The 21,997-nt window shown below is 42.4% G+C and overlaps 1 protein-coding gene across 1 annotated transcript in view; it reads left to right on the forward strand.

The window, feature by feature from the left end:
* The window catches only part of LOC126470896 (uncharacterized), an 83,317-nt gene extending 61,958 nt beyond the window's left edge, over positions 1-21,359 (forward strand). Inside the window, exons 3-5 of the mRNA XM_050098921.1 lie at positions 974-1,103; positions 7,118-7,210; positions 21,025-21,359. Of these exons, the coding sequence (XP_049954878.1) occupies positions 974-1,103; positions 7,118-7,202 (215 nt within the window). The 3' untranslated portion in view covers positions 7,203-7,210; positions 21,025-21,359. The remainder of the gene's footprint in view (positions 1-973; positions 1,104-7,117; positions 7,211-21,024) is intronic.
* The last annotated feature ends 638 nt before the right edge of the window (positions 21,360-21,997 follow it).

Consider the following 21,997-nt stretch of genomic DNA (forward strand, 5'->3'; position numbering starts at 1 on the left):
CCATGCTTCGCCGAGTCGCTGAATTATGTCGGGGAAAAAGAGATCCGTCATAATATTAGGATGTATCCCAAGACTTTTGGCGCCTCAGGTGGCCATTCACAGGCTGGTCATACTTGCTGCCAACAAGTACGACATGGTTCTTGAGGCCACAGATGTAACCAGAAATAGCTAGAAACTTGAGTGAGTCAAGAGAGAGGAAAGCTCTCCACTAAGCAAGAAAATCACAGAAACACTGAATTTCCAGACCATTGCCAGGAACAACTGAAAGAAGCAGCATCCTCCTTTTCTTGGATTATCAGCCGATTCATGCAGTGTGTTGTCGCAACGCTTCAACGAAAACTCTTCGAAATGTTGTGAGAACACGGTGTCACGGCTCGGCTGGTAACCCGAGAAGATCTCATCAATGAAATTCGCTGAGAAAGCCTGCATTCCCATATAGCATCCTCTCATGTACACCTTACATTGCCCTGTCTGGACACCAGTGTTCACAACCCTAGTGCTTAATTAAATACAGATAATGCTTAGTGCACACTCCGGTTTTGTATTGTGTAAACTATTAATCTTCTAAGTTATGCTAAAATAATGCCGTAAGCATTAATGTAACCACATTATTATCTTAAAATATTTTATGTATTCTATTATTGTTATTAAACACTAGGCAACTGTGGTACTTTAGAAATGGGAGTGACAGCGTATTACATTTGGGTTGGAAGGGTGGGGGGAGCGAGAGGAGAAGAAAATAAGAAGTATAGCTTAGCCTCCCACACCATAACAGTCGACCCGTATCTGGGACCTTAAACGTCAGAAGTCAACAAATTTAAACCAGTATGCATGGACGCTGAGGGGTATAGTTTGGGTGTCGTAATATCAAAAACGAAACAGTCAAGTAATATTAAGTTCACTTCACGAAGCAAAATGCTATGCTTTTGAGTTCTTATGCATTATAGTGTGCCACTTGAATTTCATTTTTCAGTTATGGAGGAGCTGCCCACTAAATACAGTGATAAGCTGATGAAGAGTATCTGGGGTTTCTACAACAGATATTCCGTGCACAATTTGAAAAATATTGAAGATGGAAACAACAACAACAGCCAGCAGCAGACGTAAGTATACCTCACTGTTGACAGCATAAATAACTGAAGAAGAACATATGTCACAAAACCCAAACCCGAATATGGCGTGCAAAAGCAGTTACAGTATTTGAAAAATCTTTGAAAAATCGGTAACTTAATTGTGAATATCCCACTACGTCACTAAGTAGTTTACTAAACGCACATAAGGGTAGTGTTTATGACACAATTACTCATTACTGTACTTCCATAAGCAACGACTGGAAACAAATGAAAAGATCTTTGTTAAGGTAACAGTGTAAATCAGTTCCCAAAGAACCAGTTACGTGCTGTTTGTGTTGTTAGAGAGTGGCTAATGCAAAAATTGTGACCTGTGAAAAAAATAGGAACAATAATGGTGACCAACACACATAGGTATACTGGCAGTATAGCAAAAAGTAAGAAATGCGAGTAATGAGGAAGTGTTCTACAAGTTTATTCGAAGGTACAGCTGCGTCAAGTGGTTACATATCCACTCAGTCAGTACCTGACAATGGCCGAAAGCTCGTGAATACTTAACCACTTGATGCGGCTGAAAGCTCGACAAGATTTTAATGCTTTTATATCGCCGTTAGACTACGCATTCTTACACCAGAATTTTTTACAGCGGGGTAGTATGTGTTATCTGAGAATACATTTGAACAAAGACACTGGGGACAAGGATACGGGAAATTGTTTCTACGCTTCCAAAGCTGAATTCTGTTTGTAATTGGTTCCTTTTGTTATCTGTTCAAATAACGCATCAGAATCGAGAACAAATAAAAAACAAATGTATCCATTGTTTCAAGGCTGATTCTAGAATAATCAAAAACCTACCCATAATATTGTTAAACTGGGCTCAACCAAGTATGGGGAGACAAATGAAGCGCACTGAGTCGTGCATATAAGTTAATGTACACTCCTGGAAATGGAAAAAAGAACACATTGACACCGGTGTGTCAGACCCACCATACTTGCTCCGGACACTGCGAGAGGGCTGTACAAGCAATGATCACACGCACGGCACAGCAGACACACCAGGAACCGCGGTGTTGGCCGTCGAATGGCGCTAGCTGCGCAGCATTTGTGCACCGCCGCCGTCAGTGTCAGCCAGTTTGCCGTGGCATACGGAGCTCCATCGCAGTCTTTAACACTGGTAGCATGCCGCGACAGCGTGGACGTGAACCGTATGTGCAGTTGACGGACTTTGAGCGAGGGCGTATAGTGGGCATGCGGGAGGCCGGGTGGACGTACCGCCGAATTGCTCAACACGTGGGGCGTGAGGTCTCCACAGTACATCGATGTTGTCGCCAGTGGTCGGCGGAAGGTACACGTGCCCGTCGACCTGGGACCGGACCGCAGCGACGCACGGATGCACGCCAAGACCGTAGGATCGTACGCAGTGCCGTAGGGGACCGCACCGCCACTTCCCAGCAAATTAGGGACACTGTTGCTCCTGGGGTATCGGCGAGGACCATTCGCAACCGTCTCCATGAAGCTGGGCTACGGTCCCGCACACCGTTAGGCCGTCTTCCGCTCACGCCCCAACATCGTGCAGCCCGCCTCCAGTGGTGTCGCGAGAGGCGTGAATGGAGGGACGAATGGAGACGTGTCGTCTTCAGCGATGAGAGTCGCTTCTGCCTTGGTGCCAATGATGGTCGTATGCGTGTTTGGCGCCGTGCAGGTGAGCGCCACAATCAGGACTGCATACGACCGAGGCACACAGGACCAACACCCGGCATCATGGTGTGGGGAGCGATCTCCTACACTGGCCGTACACCACGGGTGATCGTCGAGGGGACACTGAATAGTGCACGGTACATCCAAACCGTCATCGAACCCATCGTTCGACCATTCCTAGACCGGCAAGGGAACTTGCTGTTCCAACAGGACAATGCACGTCCGCATGTATCCCGTGCCACCCAACGTGCTCTAGAAGGTGTAAGTCAACTACCCTGGCCAGCAAGATCTCCGGATCTGTCCCCCATTGAGCATGTTTGGGACTGGATGAAGCGTCGTCTCACGCGGTCTGCACGTCCAGCACGAACGCTGGTCCAACTGAGGCGCCAGGTGGAAATGGCATGGCAAGCCGTTCCACAGGACTACATCCAGCATCTCTACGATCGTCTCCATGGGAGAATAGCAGCCTGCATTGCTGCGAAAGGTGGATATACACTGTACTAGTGCCGACATTGTGCATGCTCTGTTGACTGTAGTTATGTGCCTGTGGTTCTGTCAGTGTGATCATGTGATGTATCTGACCCCAGGAATGTGTCAATAAAGTTTCCCCTTCCTGGGACAATGAATTCACGGTGTTCTTATTTCAATTTCCAGGAGTGTATTTCGAGATCTTTGAATAAATATTGTCTGATAGTTATACTTGTCAACGACCTTGCTTCATTGAATATACCGGTTCCCGTCAGGTCACCGAAGTTATGCTACGCCGCTACTTTGATGGGTCACTGCACAGGCACGTCATGCGCTGTTGGCAAATTTCCTGTTACTTTTCCTGAAAGGGGAGGACGGGTGATGGTATTAAATTTCTGATCACCAGACGTTGGGCAAGAGACCTGGATTAAACTCTAAACCCCTCTGCACTGCCTCATGGAATGAGTTCATATGCCCCTGCTGATGGTGATCTATCCGTTGGAAGGGGACGATAAGCTCGAAGCCCCCTTGGTGCTACCCGAGGGAAGGAGGCTGCACCAGGTTCCACCCTCTCTCTCCTCTCATTATCATACAATGTGAACACGACACCATACTACACACACACACACCCATTACAGCCATCTACACGTAACATACACTTAACACACAGATCTCACACTTCGGAAAGGTTCCATTACGCGCGAGGGATACGAAATGCCTTTCCAATCAGGCAGCTGAACCTGCCTCTCACGATTTCCCCGCCAATCAAGCCATACAGCTTTGCTTTTATGGTGAGACTTCACGGATTACAATAAAACACGCCAGTATAGGACTGCTTAGTGAAAGAATGTATCATGTACCTGGGAGACCCCGAGAGGTTATTCTCCTCCGTGCTCAATGGTCCATTTCTTCCCAGTGTGTGACAATTGTGTCTGAAATTTATCTTTTAAGTTTGGTGACTGTAATAGGTATCTGTTTTTAGTGAGGTCACGTGCTATTGTTGTATGATGACGAAAGAAGAGGGAGGCTGAGATTCACGGCCAGAACATAGCTCACTCCTCTCGAATAGCACCAGCTGGACTGAATGGCTAATGTTCTCATCCCACGGACGGATCACTACCAATAGTGAGTGTGGTGGTTTGAAACTACCAACGTCCCATTCGAGAGTAGAACAGGGTTTGGGAGGGGGAGGAGGGGGGGAGGAGTGTAGTGAATACTGACGGTGAAAATTTGTTCCACCGCCGCGATCCAAACCAGCAACCGCAGTCTGGTGCAACTATACAGGCGTGCGTTAGCGAACTCAGCTGGGGAGACCGAAATATTCCAGTACATACAGATACTGTAAAGCACCTCGGAAGAAAGTAGGACAGTGAAACATTTCACTCGAGTACCTGACACTTAAGGGCAGGATCCAGCCTTCAGCGACCCAGAGCAATCACGTAGAGGGACCATGTGAATCTGCAGTTCCCCCACACGTAATGCTTATGGCTGCCCCAGTGTCGACGTGGAAATTGGATCAAATTTGCATATTTTGTACAACGAGTGGTGTCGGCTGAAGGTCCCAGAATACAACTGAGCGCAGTGAGTAAGCAAGTTTAATTATCACAATGATAAAAACTGAGCTGCAATGCTGTAACTTCGTGGTGGTGTTAGTCCTTCTCTACATATTTAACCTTTAGGGCGGCACATTTTTCCCAACGGTGTAAGAATAGGTAGAGAATTTGGCAAAATTTAATAGCCCAAAGAAGCAGCATGTGGGACTGTACAGAACAAGCTGGGACATTTATCGTGGAGCAAAAGCACACCCTTGGATAGCTTCCCACAAGTTTTCGTCTTGACAGCACCCGTAATCTAGTTAGGAGATTTCGGTAGTAAGTTCCTGTGACGTTTGCACCTTACTAGCAAAATATTTCAGCATCACACCATGGCAGTCCTTGCATCACCTTGCCCTCTGATGGCTGCGTCTGCGCCGTTTTCGGCAGTGGCGAATCCGCATGTTCCCAATGCTTGCTTTGCTCCTTCGTTTCGAAATCATGGTAGCACACTCAGCACTCGTCCGTAGTGATTAGGCGGCTAAACAAGTCATATAGGCAGGCCATCCTGAATGGGTGTGAGCAGTCGCAGTAGCCAGCGGTGGGTGATCTATGTCTTGTTCAAAATGTCGAGGAAAACGTTGAAAACTTTTCTGTTACAGATTTCCATCTTTTGCGGAATTTCCTTAACTGAGATACGCCGGTCCTGTAACACCAGGTCCTCCATTTCCCTTGCGATCTTCACAGAGAGATGGCCACTTGGCTCTTCAGCATTCTGGACTTGTCTGAGCACACACATATAAAATATTATAGTAGTGCAGCTCACTCATGCAAAAATATCATATGAAAACGAGGAGTTATTACATATATTAAGACAGAATACAAGTTCAAAAATATTTGTAGTGGTATGCACACAGATGTGTGCTTGTGAATTAATGCTTGAAAATATCTCACTTTTAATTTTAACTGTATATAGATCCCCTCTGGGAAATTTTGTACTATTTAAGAGGAATCTGTATTCTTTGCTGTGGTATCTCTCAAACTGCAACGAGCAATTAATAATCTGTAGTGATTTCAATATAGATTTGCTAAGGGATCCTGATAGGAAAAATGATATGGAAACCTTATTTGGATCCCACAATTTGGTCTCAGTAATTAACTTTCCAACACAAGTGGATAAAGACAGTGGGGCCCTAACTGATAATGTTTTTTTTATGGAACTCAAAGTAATAAAATAACTGTTTACCCAGTAACAAATGGTCTCTCTGATCATGATGCACAGTTACGATAGATAACATAGCGCCATAAGGTATGAATACTCATCAGTGGAATTCAGTTAGAATAATTAATGACTCCGGGACAAATGTCTTTAAGAATAGTTTTCAGGAGAGGGCATGGGATGTAATTTATAATGAACCTAATGCTAATATACAATTTAACCTATTCCATGACAAATTCATATCATTATTTTAAAATAGCTTGCCGCATAAGCTAGTCAGAACAGCCAGGTAAAGAACCATGGATCACTAGACGGATTAAAGTATCTTGTGAAAGGAAAAGAAAGAAGTACCTTTTGGCAAGAATAGGTAGGGATACTTCAGTAGTTGCACATTACAAAAAATATTCAAAATTACTAAGAAAGGTTATTAAAAAATCCTATAACATACAAATAATGTCAGAAATCAGTACACCCGGCAACAGAATTACGGCAGTATGCAATGTAGTGAAGCGAGAGACAGGACCACCAGCCAAAGAACAATACAACAGCATTAATGAACTGAATGGAAGGGCTACAAATGATGAGTCACAGATGGCAAATGTATTTAATAATCATTTATTAAATATAGTGGAGAGCATGAGGACAAACAGTTCAAGAGCAAAACCACAGCAGTATGTTGAAAATTTATCTTTTAGAATTTCCTTCGAAGTTTGCTGTTATTCACCTCATCATTTCTATTCACCTCATTTTGTGGTATTCCTCGCAACTATGCAGAAACAGTGGTTTATCTTTGAAATAATTGTACGAATTTCTTTACTAGGTGTAAATTAGAATTCCTGTCTGTAACTGATCTTGATGTTTATTGCAAGCCTGAAATCAACTGTACACCATCAAACAAGTTACCACTGATTGGGTAATATGAAATTTGTTATGAATGCCTCATGAACCAGTATTTGATTTCCCACTTCAGTGACTTCCTTTTAATGTTAGGAGTTTTCTTCAGTGTTTAATTAGTTAATGTATATTTCTGGTATTTTGTCTTCTGGCTTAATAATACAAATATGCATATTATTACAGTGTGTAAAGTGTGTCCCAGAAAAAATTAAAACATCTAGGGTGTCTTTTTACAGAACTTCTGCTGGCTTTGGTGGGCAGAGGGTACCAACACCTCAGCTCACCGCCAACTGGGATGCTATGTGGTTCAGTCACATCTAACTTTACAAGTAAGTATAAAAGTATACTTAAGCAATAAAGATACCAGTTTGTAGGAAATTTGTCTTTGACGAAGACACATTAACATAGTGCACTTCACATAAATCATAATTTAATATATTCTGTAAGGTTATTGTAAATAAATAAATGAAAATTCAACAGTACATTTCTGTCGAAGATTTGGGTTCAAACTGTATCTCTCCTATAAACGAATCAGTAAACAAGTTTAGTGGTCTCAGGACAACAAGGGAATACCATCTCTCTGTCTCTCTCACTCTCTCTCTCTCTCTCTCTCTCTCTCTCTCTCTCTCCTTATTTACATAATTTGCAGACTAATAATTATAGCTATTACAAGTCAAATGTTTTTAGGTTGGTTAGTATCTCCAGATAGATGTTGAAAGAGCAAGCTATTAATGCTTATTTTCCTGTGGGTGGCAGCTCAGGTGCTCTAGTGTGAGTTTAAACCGTTAGCCTGTACCGACAAGCATAGTCCATTTAGTGGTGCAGTTACAACTGTGTGGAAGACATCGAGTCATAAAGTTCGTGATGTGTTTGTGGGATCACTGTTCGAAACACAGAAAAGCAACCAATACACTAATATGTGCACATATTAAGGTACCACACATAAAAATATTTGCACTTATACCCGTTACACAATATATATACATATATACAAGGGAAGATGTAAGTAGCATTAAAATGTATAGTAAGATACTTTAATGGTGTCGAAAATTTAAAAAACCTACAATTCAACTAATTTCACTGCCACACAGAGATTCATGGCTATGTTCAAAATGTTCAAATGTGTGTGAATCGTTAAGGGACCAAACTGCTGAGGTCATCAGTCCCTAAGCCTAGACACTACTTAACCTAACTTAAACTAACTTACATTAAGGACAACACACACACCCATGCCCGAGGGAGGACTCGAACCTCCGAAGGAGGGGGGTGGGGGGGTGCCGCCCCCAGACCGTGGCAAAACGCCTGACACCACGCGGCTACCCCGCGCGGCTCATGGCAGTGGAAGATCTACAAGTAATCTACATCTACATTTATACTCCGCAAGCCATCCAACGGTGTGTGGCAGAGGGCACTTTACGTGCCACTGTCATTACCTCCCTTTTCTGTTCCAGTCGCGTATGGTTCGCGGGAAGAACTACTGTCGGAAAGCCTCCATGCGCGCTCGAATATCTCTAATTTTACATTCATGAACCCCTCGGGAGGTATAAGTAGGGGGAAGCAATATATTCGATACCTCATCCAGAAACGCACCCTCTCGAAACCTGGCTAGCAAGCTACACCGCGATGCAGAGCGCCTCTCTTGCAGAGTCTGCCACTTGAGTTTGATAAACATCTCCGTTATCAAATAACCCTGTGACAAAACGCGCCGCTCTTCTTTGGATCTTCTCTATCTCCACCGTCAACCCGATTTGGTACGTATCCCACACTGATGAGCAATACTCAAGTATAGGTAGAACGAGTGTTTTGTAAGCCACCTCCTTTGTTGATGGACTACATTTTCTAAGGACTCTCCCAATGAATCTCAACCTGGTACCCGCCTTACCAACAATTAATTTTATGTGATCATTCCATTTCAAATCGTTCCGCACACATACTCCCAGATATTTTACAGAAGTAACTGCTACCAGTGTTTGTTCCGCTATCATATAATCATACAATAAAGGATCCTTCTTTTTATGTATTCGCAATACATTACATTTATCTATGATAAGGGTCAGTTGCAACTCCCTGCACCAAGTGCCTATCCGCTGCAGATCTTCCTGCATTTCGCTACAATTTTCTAATGCTGCAACTTCTCTGTATACTACAGCATCATCCGCGAAAAGCCGCATGGAACTTCCAACACTATCTACTAGGTCATTTATATATATTGTGAAAAGCAATGGTCCCATAACATTCCCCTGTGGCACGCCAGAGGTTACCTTAACGTCTGTAGACGTCTCTCCGTTGATAACAACATGCTGTGTTCCGTTTGCTAAAAACTCTTCAATCCAGCCATACAGCTGGTCTGATATTCCGTAGGCTCTTACTTTGTTTATCAGGCGACAGTGCGAAACTGTATCGAACGCCTTCCGGAAGTCAAGGAAAATAGCATCTACCTGGGAGCCTGTATCAAATATTTTTTGGGTCTCATGAACAAATAAAGCGAGTTAGGTCCCACTCGATCGCTGTTTCCGGAATCCATGTTGATTCCTACAGAGTAGATTCTGGGTTTCCAAAAACGACATGATACGCGAGCAAAATACGTGTTCTAATGTTCTACAACTGATCGACGTCAGAGATATAGGTCTATAGTTTTGCGCATCTGCTCGACGACCCTTCTTGAAGACTGGGACTACCTGTGCTCTTTTCCAATCATTTGGAAGCTTCCGTTCCTCTAGAGACTTGCGGTACACGGCTGTTAGAAGGGGGACAAGTTCTTTCGCGTTCTCTGTGTAGAATCGAATTGGTATCCCGTCAGGTCCAGTGGATTTTCCTCTGTTGAGTGAGTCCAGTTGCTTTTCTATTCCCTGGACACTTATTTCGATGTCAGCCATTTTTTCGTTTGTGCGAGGATTTAGAGAAGGAATTGCAGTGCGGTCTTCCTCTGTGAAACAGCTTTGGGAAAAGGTGTTTAGTATTTCAGCTTTACGCGTGTCATCCTCTGTTTCAATGCCATCATCGTCCCGGAGTGTTTGGATATGCTGTTTCGAGCCACTTACTGATTTAACGTAAGACCAGAACTTCCTAGGATTTTCTGTCAAGTCGGTACATAAAATTTTACTTTCGAATTCACTGAACGCTTCACGCATAGCCCTCCTTACGCTAACTTTGACATCGTTTAGCTTCTGTTTGTCTGAGAGGTTTTGGCTGCGTTTAAACTTGGAGTGAAGCTCTCTTTGCTTTCGCAGTAGTTTCCTAACTTTGTTGTTGAACCACGGTGGGTTTTTCTCGTCCCTCACAGTTTTACTCGGCACGTACCTGTCTAAAACGCATTTTACGATTGCTTGAACTTTTCCATAAACACTCAACTTTGTCAGTGTAGGAATAGAAATTTTCGTTTTGATCTGTTAGGTAGTCTGAAATCTGCCTTCTATTACTCTTGCTAAACAGATAAACCTTCCTCCTTTTTTTTATATTCCTATTAACTTCCATATTCAGGGATGCTGCAACGGCCTTATGATCACTGATTCCCTGTTCTGCACTTACAGAGTCGAAAAGTTCGGGTCTGTTTGTTATCAGTAGGTCCAAGATGTTATCTCCACGAGTCGGTTCTCTGTTTAATTGCTCGAGGTAATTTTCGGATGTGCACTCAGTATAATGTCACTCGATGCTATGTCCCTACCACCCGTCCTAAACATCTGAGTGTCCCGGTCTATATCTGGTAAATTGAAATCTCCACCTAAGACTATAACATGCTGAGAAAATTTATGTTAAATGTATTCCAAATTTTCTCTCAGTTGTTCTGCCACTAATGCTGCTGAGTCAGGAGTCGGTAGAAGGAGCCAACTATTGACCTAGCTCGGTTGTTGAGTGTAACCTCCACCCATAATAATTCACACGAACTGTCCACTTCTACTTCACTACAAGATAAACTACTACTAACAGCGACAAACACGCCACCACCGGCTGGATGCAATCTATCCTTTCTAAACACCGTCCGTGCCTTTGTAAAAATTTCAGCAGAATTTATCTCTGGCTTCAGCCAGCTTTCTGTACCTATAACGATTTCGGCTTTCTATCAGCGCTTGAAGTTCCGGTACTTTACCAATGCAGTTTCGACAGTTTACAATTACAATACTGATTGCTGAATGGTCCCCGCATGTCCTGACTTTGCCCCGCACCCGTTGTGGCTGTTGCCCTTTCTGTACCTGCCCGAGGCCATCTAACCTAAAAAACCGCCCAGTCCACGCCACACAACCCCTGCTACCGTGTAGCCGCTTGCTGCGTGTAGTGGACTCCTGACCTATCCAGCGGAACCCGAAACCCCACCACCCTATGGCGCAAGTCGAGGAATCTGCAGCCCACACGGTCGCAGAACCGTCTCAGCCTCTGATTCAGACCCTCCACTCTGTACCAAAGGTCCGCAGTCAGTCCTGTCGACGATGCTGCAGATGGTGAGCTCTGCTTTCATTCCGCTTGCGAGACTGGCAGTCTTCACCAAATCAGATAGCCGCCGGAAGCCAGAGAGGATTTCCACCGATCCATAGCGACACACATCATTGGTGCCGACGTGAGCGACCACCTGCAGATGGGTGCACCCTGTACCCTTCATGGCATCCGGAAGGACCCTTTCCACATCTGGAATGACTCCCCCCGGTGTGCACACGGAGTGCACATTGGTTTTCTTCCCCTCTCTTGCTCGCTGTTCCGCGTATGTTACAAAGAAGATATTTCACAGCAGAGAATCGTTATTGCAGTAAAAATTGAAGACATGATACATCAGTACATCCTTGGAAGAGATGTTTGACTCGCCTTCGATGCAGCTCTTTTCATGTAAGCATCTTTAAGGGACCTGAAATCTTTCAGGAAAGAAAGGAATTCGGAAGTGATTATTTGTGGCTTATAGTACGGTACCAACCGTGTCCTTTGCATAACTCAAAATGGGAAACCGCAGTAAACCATTTTCAAGATTGCCAGCGGATGGATTCGAAGCGCCCCACCTCCAAATTCAGCGATTCTTAACTCAATGCTTCAATGCGCAGAGCTACCACAATCGGTGGAGGATTAGGAGAAAACTGGTCAGTGCACATTGTTTCAAAATAATGCATCAAAGATGGAATTCTTATATTGCAAGATTTTCCTATAATTTTGCATGTTTGGTTATTTTATAGTCCATGAATGCAAACATATTTTAAGATTTAATTGTGCACGGAATTGCTAGTTTCAGTTATACTATTACGAGAGAGTAGAAGGATTTTGGCCAAAGGGGTGAGAGGGAGGGCTAGGCAAGGCGCAGTCCCTTGGACGAATTGAAGCAGCCGCTGAAAACTCCTTTTAGAAACGAAAGAACGAACGAACAGTGGAATCTGTTGTCATTACATATCCCTTCCGCTCTCCACAATCCTCTCCCCATCGTTCCGTATCCAAACTGGTTTTTATAATTGAGTAGCACCCGAGTGACCAGATAGGGGGTTTTTCTGCCACTTGAGCCACAAATAATAGAATTTTGAGCAATTATTTTAAAGTAATGAGGAGCATCGTTTTAAAACGTATTAAATACAGCCGAGTTCAGAATACAGTTCGATGCGTTTTCACCTCAACTGTGATATGCTGTTTAAGGCCGTTGATTCAGATCGTTCGTTTATGTCATATTTTTTCCAATAGTAATGTAGTGTTGAAAAACATGAATCGGATCAAATCGTAGTATGCACAGCGCAGCCGACTGTTCAGAACGTATTATGTTCAGGGCAAGTTTACCAGCATGCGTTACTACCCACTCTTTTGCTTGCTGTTTCTGCTATTTTCGTCATACAGCTCACTGTGTGGTGTTGATTTCATGACTGTGCACTTTCGATAATCATGGTGGAATATTTACCCGTGGAAGAGTGATATAAATGAAGTAGAATCAGAATTAGAGCTGCAAAAACTAAAAGACAGCGTAAAAGAGAAGCTTAGCAAGTAATAACGCCTGATGTATTTTACGAATGATCATTCTGAGAGACATTTGTAATGTCGGAGCACTGATGTGATATTCGTGACAGAAATATTGCATAAATGCATGTTTTTATACTTTGATGGAGCTTTACTATCTGTAGTTAGGGCGTGACGAGTGGTATTTCGTTTTAGGTTGTTCAGCTCAGATACACGTTAAGTAATTTTGAGCCGCCTTGTAATCAACATGGCTCTGAGCACTATGGGACTCAACTGCTGAGGTCATTAGTCCCCTAGAACTTAGAACTAGTTAAACCTAACTAATCCTAAGGACATCACAAACATCCATGCCCGAGCAGGGTTCGAACCTGCGACCGTAGCGGTCTTGCGGTTCCAGACTGCAGCGCCTTGAACCGCACGGCCACTTCGGCCGGCCCCTTGTAATCATAAACAAGACAAATTCAAGTGTGGAAGCATCCCGGTATTCTACCTGGCGAAGGCAAAAAGTAAAGTTTACATAGTACGGAACAAAGTGTAACAAAATTGTAGACTCAGTTATATGACGAAGAAGTGTAAAGTATTCAGCAGAAAGGCGCAGTCGAGTTTCAACCGAATTACCTGACTCTAAGAACTGGATGTCGACATACTGTTGGAAACAAGATTTGGAGATAACTAGAAAGAGGTTGATAGTTTGCAGTTTCATGTTTCGACACTAAATATCGATGCAGAATCAGCTGAAACTGGTAGGCCGACTCGTGTGAACGATGAGTGTGACTGTTAGCACGTGGAAGAAGGACTGAGTGCATCGATCTACCGTCAACAACATGTTAATAACCTTATTTTCTTATGTGATATGTTGTGTACAACAATAAAATCAATAAAAATTGAAATGAGTATTTGAAATAATATTGTGTAAAAACACGATTCAATCAAAAGGTATTTTGTTTAGTGAATTGATTCAAAATTCAAAACGTATTAAGTGGAATTTAAAAATTAAAATGGTCCCTTCTTCCAGTGGGAAGTGATTTCGATCATGACTGATTCTGGAACATAATCTGAATACTTACGTCCTGCAGTCGAGAATTTTGACGTATTACATTTGGCTGGGAAAAGAATGTTTTTTCGCTTCCTGTAAAAAATTATGGTATATGCACGTAATACGATTTGAAATGATACTTCTCAAATGTAACAGTCACCGTTTGGACGATATTTCTGTTAATCAAGGAGATTCTGGGCGACACAGGTAAATCCAGATGTATTTTTATGCAGTGAATTTAATTTAATGGTATTTGTAATGATGTTTACCGCTCCGCTGTCTTGTGAAGCAGTGAAATATTCCAACCATGAAGGTCTACCAGTCTCCAAACAACGACTCCATTGCTAACTGCTGTACATAGGCAATTAGGCTATTATAGTAGTTCGTACATATTTTTAACTTACCATACACAATCTTACACATAATTAGAAACTAGCCGGGTGGCCGAGCGGTTCTAGGCGCTACAGTCTGGAACCGCACGACCACTACGGTCGCAGGTTCGAATCCTGCCTCGGGCATGGATGTGTGTTGATGTCCTTAGGTTAGTTAGGTTTAAGTAGTTCTAAGTTCTAGGGGACTGATGACCTCAGAAGTTAAGTCCCATAGAGCTCAGAGCCATTTGAACTATTTTTGAATTAGAAACTATCATAACAACACACAGCACGAAAACAACAAATGGCAATACTTACATTAAATTCAACTGCAACTAAGAACTGAACCGATACACAAAACAACAAATCAGCTTAAGGAAGGCCAACAGTGTACAGCTGTTGCTCTTGGTTAAAGTAAGGATGGGCCATGGCCGACAGTGCCAAATCTATCGATGGCGACGTTTACTATAAGTAGTGCGTATCTCTTTTTCGTCGTATGGTTGAAAATCAAAATAGCTTTCAATTTCACTACATGGCAGATGACTAATGTGTTACTTCCACTTCTTCATGCTGAGGACAGCTATCGAATGAAGGGTTTACCGTTAGGCCTTTCCTTCCTCTTAAGATTGGGGGGAAAATTTGTTATTCTTTATTTTAGTGTGTATTACGGGGCAGTGTGTGGGACGTTTTTATTGACTTAATTTATTTGGGTTTCTTGTTTCGTCAGTGCATTTTCCTCTTAAGGTTGCGTGCTTTAACGGTCAATTTCATGAAGGTGACTGGAGGGGGAGGGAGCAGGGGTGGGAAGTCCGGACCTCCTGGAAACCTCCATCGGCCACTTCCTTGGTTTGATGTAGCTCTTCACGCTAGTCTACACTGTGAAAAACCTCCTCGTCAATGCTTAATTACTGGAACCTACACCCGCTTGAACCTCCTTACCATCTAAACCCACCATACTTCCCTTAACTACCGAATTGACAACGCCTAGATGCCTCAGGATGTGTCCTATCAATCGGGCCCTGCTTTTACTCAAGTTGTGGCGTAAATTTCTTTTTTTTTTTTTGCCCTGTTCGATTAAGTACCTCAGCACCAATTATTCGAACTACTCATCAAATCTTCAACATTCTTCTGCTGTACAATTCAAATTTTTTATTCGCTTCTTGCCTTAACTGCGTATCGTCCAAGTTTCACTTCAGTTCAAGGCTACACTCCAGACAAATACCTCTAGGAAAAAACATTTATATTAAATGTAGACAAACTCCTATTTATCGGAAATGCTTTCCTTCTGTTGTTAGTCTGCATTTCATATCCCGTCTGCTTCTGCCATTACCAGTTATTTTGCGCAAACAGGTGAACTCATCTACTAATTTTAGTGTCTCATCTCCTAATCTAATGCCTTTAGCATCATTCGATTTAGCGCGTCTACTGTTCATTATCCTTGTTTTACTCTTGTTGATGTTCATCTTATAATCCGTCTTCAAGAAATGACCCATTCTGTGCAGCTCCTCTTCGAAGTTCTTTGCTATGTCTGAGAGGAAACAAGCTTTTGTTTCTTCTCCTTGAACTTAATCCCTCTTCCAAATTTCTGTTTGGTTTCCTTCACTGCTTACTCGATTTACAGATTGAATAACGTTGGGAAGAAGCTACAACGTCGTCGTATCTCCCACTTAACTATTTTCAACTCTTATAACTGCAGCGTGTTTTCTGTAGAAGTTTTAAATAACTTTTTCATTCCTGCATTTTGTCCTTGCTATCTACAGAATTTCAAAGAGAACATTTCAGTCAACGTTGTCGAAAGTTTATTCTAAATCTGCAAATGCTATAAACGTAGGTTTGCCCTTCTTTAACCTATCGCCTAAGATAAGTGGATGCGGTCAGCACTGCCTTTAATGTTCCTACGTTTCTCTGGAACCCAAACTGTTGTTCGCCGAGGATGACTTCTAGGTTTTCCTACTCTTCTGTAAGTAATTGGTTTCAGCATTTTGCAATCATGACTTGTTACATTGATATCTACACCTGTCAGCGCCTGCCTTCTTTGGAACTGGAATTATTGAATTTTTCTTCTGGTCTGAGGGTATTTGGCTTGTCTCATATATTTCGTATATCTTGAGGTTACCTCCTAAAATTGCGGGTGATATGCGTTTGTTGTTGTAGTTATTCTCACAGAAAACCTTTTGCAGTTGGTTCAGGTCTTGTGGTAAAATTTCGGAGACAAATCGGATCCCTCTCGATGAACCATGGTTCATTGAACAGTGCGCTATTGAGCAGCGTGGTGGTGGCTGAAACCGTGCAGATTCCGGACCGTATGATTTGATTTTCTGTATACGTTGTGGCTGATCCGCCAGTAGGGTTTTCAGTGGATGAAAAAAATCAAGGAAGGGCACGGTACCGTCTTTTTAAACCTCCATCGTGATCTTGATGAGTTCATGCATGCTGCTGAGGTGTTCAATGAACTCCCCCAAGTTTTTCATGTCCATACGGCCAGACGACCAAAGCATCGTCGATATAGCTGTGAAAACAAATCGTCTTTGGAATTTCGGGAGTTTTCCGGAGCAGAACAACGCCTTGGAGTAGAGTAAAAGACTTCCGGTTTTCTCATACTGTATTCTGTGGCGATGGATTAGGTATCTGCTGAAGAAACAGACACGCATGTTGCTTTTCAGGCCTCCAGCTAAAATACACCAACCCATGTGGATTGGAAAAGATAACGTAGCTAGAGCTCTCGGCATTTAAAAAATTCCTTACGAGTGCGGACAGGGCAGACCAAAAGCACCATAGAACAACGCCGAACTGAACGTGAGAGATGTCTGCGCCTGTGCTACGCAGATAAAAAGGCGACAGCTAAACACTTATTGGGAAATGGACACTGCATACCGTGAGACCTCTATCGTCACGAAGGCTAGGGTTTCTGGTACAGGGTAATATTGCAGCTACGGAGATCAGGCTATCAAATAACACCATCACGCCGGTTTCCAGAAGAGTACAATGTGGAACTGGGTCATCGAGAGGGCGAGCACAGCAGAGACGAAATAAATAAATAAAAGTTCTTTAATATGACGACGGCCTAGGCAGCGTTGACGTCACAGCCGGTACCATTTCCATGTAAAGACGAGGTCTGCAACCACAAAGCAGTCAATTACCATTTAACAATGGCTGAGAAGCAGTTGGCCGAAATCTCATGGATGTATAACCACTTGATGCAGCTGGAAGTCCGACAACATGTTATTTAGGGTTTTGTGTGTGGCGTTCATTGTCATTAAATCACTAAAACCACTGTAAAAGATTTTCTTGTGCGTTATATGGTGCTTAACACTCTTTCTTAAAGTATACTCGATTTTTATTCTACAAATACTAAACTATATTTCAAGTATCCTTAGACTGAGACGGATAGAAACATCTACATTTAGGTTTGTAAGGTCTGTCTAAACAAACAGTCTATTTGATTTTACAGAGTTGTGTGTACCTTACAGTAATAGGTAGTCTCATCTACAACAAGTCCGTAACAATCAGAAAATTTTATATGCGAGGATAGTTCAAAAAGCAGATTGCACATTATTTTAGCGTGACAGGTAATTTTTATCGAATGTTGCACTATGCTCCAAAGTGACACAGATTAACGACTATAGTTTTCAACGTGGTCACCAAGTGTCTGCACACAACAGACGGAATGTTGTACCAATCGTTCAATTCTTCGACGATAGAAATTCACTGCGTAGTCACGGATCCATTTGATAACTGGTGTGTGAACATCCTCATCACTGGACAATCTCTTTCTACCCAAGACGTTCATCCAGCTTGCTGAAAAGATGGAAACCGCATGAGCAGGACCTGGAATTTCTCATCATCACCACCCACGTCTGTGCGGCACTGGTCAAATTGTTGACACCATTTCACTACCACTGGACGCGACATTGCATTTGGTCCATATACCTCCAGAATTTCACTGTGAATCTGCACTGATCAGTCAGAAAATTATGACCACCAACCTGCTATCGATATTAATCCATCCAGGCGATAGGAGCGTCACCTGGCGAGGAATGACTGGTGTCAGACACACGCACGGCGTATGTAGTATCAATGAGCGCGCTGTCCGTGTGTAAATGGGAAAGGCGCGCGATGTATCTGAATCTGACCGACAGCATATTGTGATTTCCCGGAGGCTCGGCACGAGCATTTCGAAAACTGCAGGACTTTTCGGGTGTTCGAGGAGTGCTGTGGTCTTCAACTCGTGGAGAAACCAAAGTGAAACCACGTCCAGACGTCGTGGGGCTGGGCGGCCACCCCTCATTACAGATGTCGGACGTCGTAGGCTGGGCAGACTGAGAAAACAGGACAGGTGGCGATGTGTGACAGAACTAACACCAGACTTTAATGCTGGGCAGAGTACATGTGTCTCTGATCACACATTGCACGAAACACTCCTGACGACGAGCCTCCGCGGCCGTCGACCATGCATGCGCCAATGTTAACACCACGACATCGGCAACTTCAGCATGTCGATGGGAAGGCGCGAATCCGTCATCTTCCAGGGGTACAGCTCCTTGAAACCTGTATTGCGGAACGGAGACAAGCTAGCGGCGGCTCCACGGTGCTCTGTGGAACATTCATGTGGGTATCCACAGGTCCAGTGGAGCTCGTGCAAGTCACCACGACGGCCAAGGAGTATCGTACACTGGTTGCAGACCGCATAGGCTCCTTCTTTACGATCACGTTTCCCGACGGCAGTGGCATTTCTCAAGACAATACGTGATGTCACAAGGCCAGGAGCGTGATGGAGTGGTTCGAGGAACACAGTTCCGATTGATGTGACGGTCTCCCATCTCGCCAGAGCTGAACTCGATCGAACACATCTGGGATGTGATTGAACGTGGCGTCAGAACTCAACGCCCCCTCCCCGGAATTTATGGGAACTAGGTGACTTGTGCATGCAGAAGTAGTGCCAACTCCCTCCTGCGACGCAGCAAGACCTCATTACTTCCACGCCACGGCGCGTCGCCGCTGTTATCCGAGCCAAAGCTAGACATACCGGCTATTAGGTGGAATGTCATAATATTCTGGCTGATAAGTGTATGTGCAAGTTACACGTTTTGCCCTCAAGAATCGTACTTCCCGATTACTTCCACAACAGACTACATTTCCAGATACCGCACCAGTTCTTTCACACTGTCAAGCACTTGTCATCCTTACCGCAGCAGACTGTGTCTGCAGGACACCAGTACTATGTTCCGATAATGCTCCACTCTTGTTGCGCAATGATCTTAGGGTGGGATGACAAGCGTAACTTACTTTTTGAAGTCCATACGCATGTAACCGACTCTGCTATTTTTCATGGAATTGCAGAAATTAGTTACTTTTTTCTGCGACACAAAGGTATAATTCGCAATTAGTGCAATGCACAAATGTGAAACCCTTTCACCAAAGCAACCCACATCGTAAACAACGTTTATAGGTTTTATTCATCAGCCTAGTTAAATGCGTGGCATGGAACATTTTTGCTGTTGGTGATGGCTCAGGCTTTAGTGTTCTGGGGCGTTAATAATTGGAAATGCATCAAGTTTGTCAATACTTTCCTTTTCTTCTTCGTCGCTGTCTTTTTCCTCCTGTATTCACTCTTATGAATGTGAAAGCGTACGTCGTTACCTAATGTAGACTCACAGCTACATCGTAAAAAATGAATCGCAGTATTGTTTCGAGGAAGTAAACAATCATTTATTCTACAGCGTAGGGTATATTATATTACGACATATTATACACGCATTATAGTTCAAAATTCCAAAAATACGCAGAAGTTGCCTTTATTTCACGAAGTCATGCTGTCACTGCGATCAACAGCTTTCTTCAGTCAGATTATGAAACATACTGGGTGCTTGCAGAAGCAAAAACAAGTGATGCACAGAGATCACATGGTGTGAAGTGAGCGCTACAATCAGGGACAGTACGTTTAGGTAATTGCCTGAGCTAGAAAAAAAACAAAAGTTGGATTTAACACGTATGCAACATGAGGACTAAGCAACATAAGGGTACCAAACTGTTAATTAGAAGTTATCAATGTCAATCACAAAAAAACTTCAGTTTAGGGCATTCAGACTTCTAATCAAATTACTGCAACAGACTGTAAATGTAGTGATCTGTAAATTAAAATAGTATGTGCTCTGGAAAATTTTTATAGTCATATTTGAAAAGTATTAGCCTATGCCATAAAAAATAAGTTCTATGCTTGTTCATTAATTAAATTAACACAAAAGTATCGCTTTATGATAACATTAAAATGAAATTCAGATTGATAGATGATGGTGCTCAGCATTTAACTGTGATGTAATAGGCGCTACCGTTATTTAAATTAGAGACAGCGGTTTCATGATTGTTTCAAAGTCTATAAGGAACTTCTTATACAACACAACATTGAACATCACAAAAATAAAGGCGTTTTTAAATAGTGTATCTAGCATATGTGGCATCCTACTGTAATTAGTATGATACGCATTTAGCATTACTACATGGAACTGGAATTTGTGGTATAAATGATGTGAAAATTATCACAGTTTTGCATTATTTCTCAATGCAGAAAACTTGTGAGCTGTTATAGTTATTTAATGGTGGTAAAAAACTACTTACTTCATTTTTAAAACAATACGATAAGCAAAATAGAGCAGTCTATAAATGCACTGCAACTACATAAAACACTAAGTGTTATTAGTTATTCATGTCTTGCAGTTTCTACAAACTTTGTATGTCTTATAGATTCCTGAATATTTAAATTTCTGTATGTTGCTCCCAACCAAGAAAAACAAAACTCAATAGATGTTACTGCTCTGTTTTATAGGTTTGCTGTAGCTGACACCAGAAGAGCTCCCATATCCAAGATATGTGTTCCTTCAAAACAACTTTGTGGGTAATACATAAACTTTTGTAGAAAATGATACCTACCTATAATGATGTGGGTCAGTAGTCTTTCCGTAGTGGTATATGTAGCCGCATATATGGTTTACTAAAAACTATTATAAACATGTAATGGTGTTTTCTAACAAATATTTTAAAGAATGTGATGGTTAATTTGTATGTTAAAGCATTTTAAAAATGTATATTTCAGTGTTTTATATTATAATGGAAACATTGAAAATTATAACTATTTGATATAATAGAAAAGATAATAACAAACCTCTGCATTTTTTTTGGCAAATTTGTGAATTACACCATTCATTAGAGTCCATAGCAATTACCACTTAATAAAATAATCTATTTTGCGTCAGTGTGGATCATAGACCACTCTTTATTCTTCCCAATGAACTTAACAGTCTTTCAGCTTCAGTAACTGATGCAGGCCAGGGAAAAGTTATTCTTGCAACGTAAGTACCGTAGTTCGGATATCGACAGTCGAATGATACTTATTTTCAGTTATGAAGATACGTGTGTTTTACCATCCATCAAGACCATTTATCTGAATACTCTTTTTAGTGTGCAGTCGATGTGTGAAGATTAATGAATCTAAAGACTACATTATCACAAATCACTGAATTAGCAATGAAATGGAACAGACCATGAGCAGATCCACAAGTGTCATAAATGCCTGTTTATTTGGCAGAATGCTAAACATTTGTTTGAAACGGTATATGTTAGCACTGTCAGTGCTTACAGAGTCATACTTCCCAAAATAGAAGTTGTGATGTTGTACGTCCTCCAGTTATTCATCATCGGAGTGCAAATGTGGAGTTTTAATTAAGTGATTAAAAGACAGCAAACCAAATGTCAGCTTCGTGAAAGTTATAAACGACCAGTGGTTGTACCCTTTATTATTT

Source organism: Schistocerca serialis, chromosome 3, assembly GCF_023864345.2.
Source record: "Schistocerca serialis cubense isolate TAMUIC-IGC-003099 chromosome 3, iqSchSeri2.2, whole genome shotgun sequence".
In the NCBI taxonomy this organism is placed as follows: domain Eukaryota; kingdom Metazoa; phylum Arthropoda; class Insecta; order Orthoptera; family Acrididae; genus Schistocerca; species Schistocerca serialis.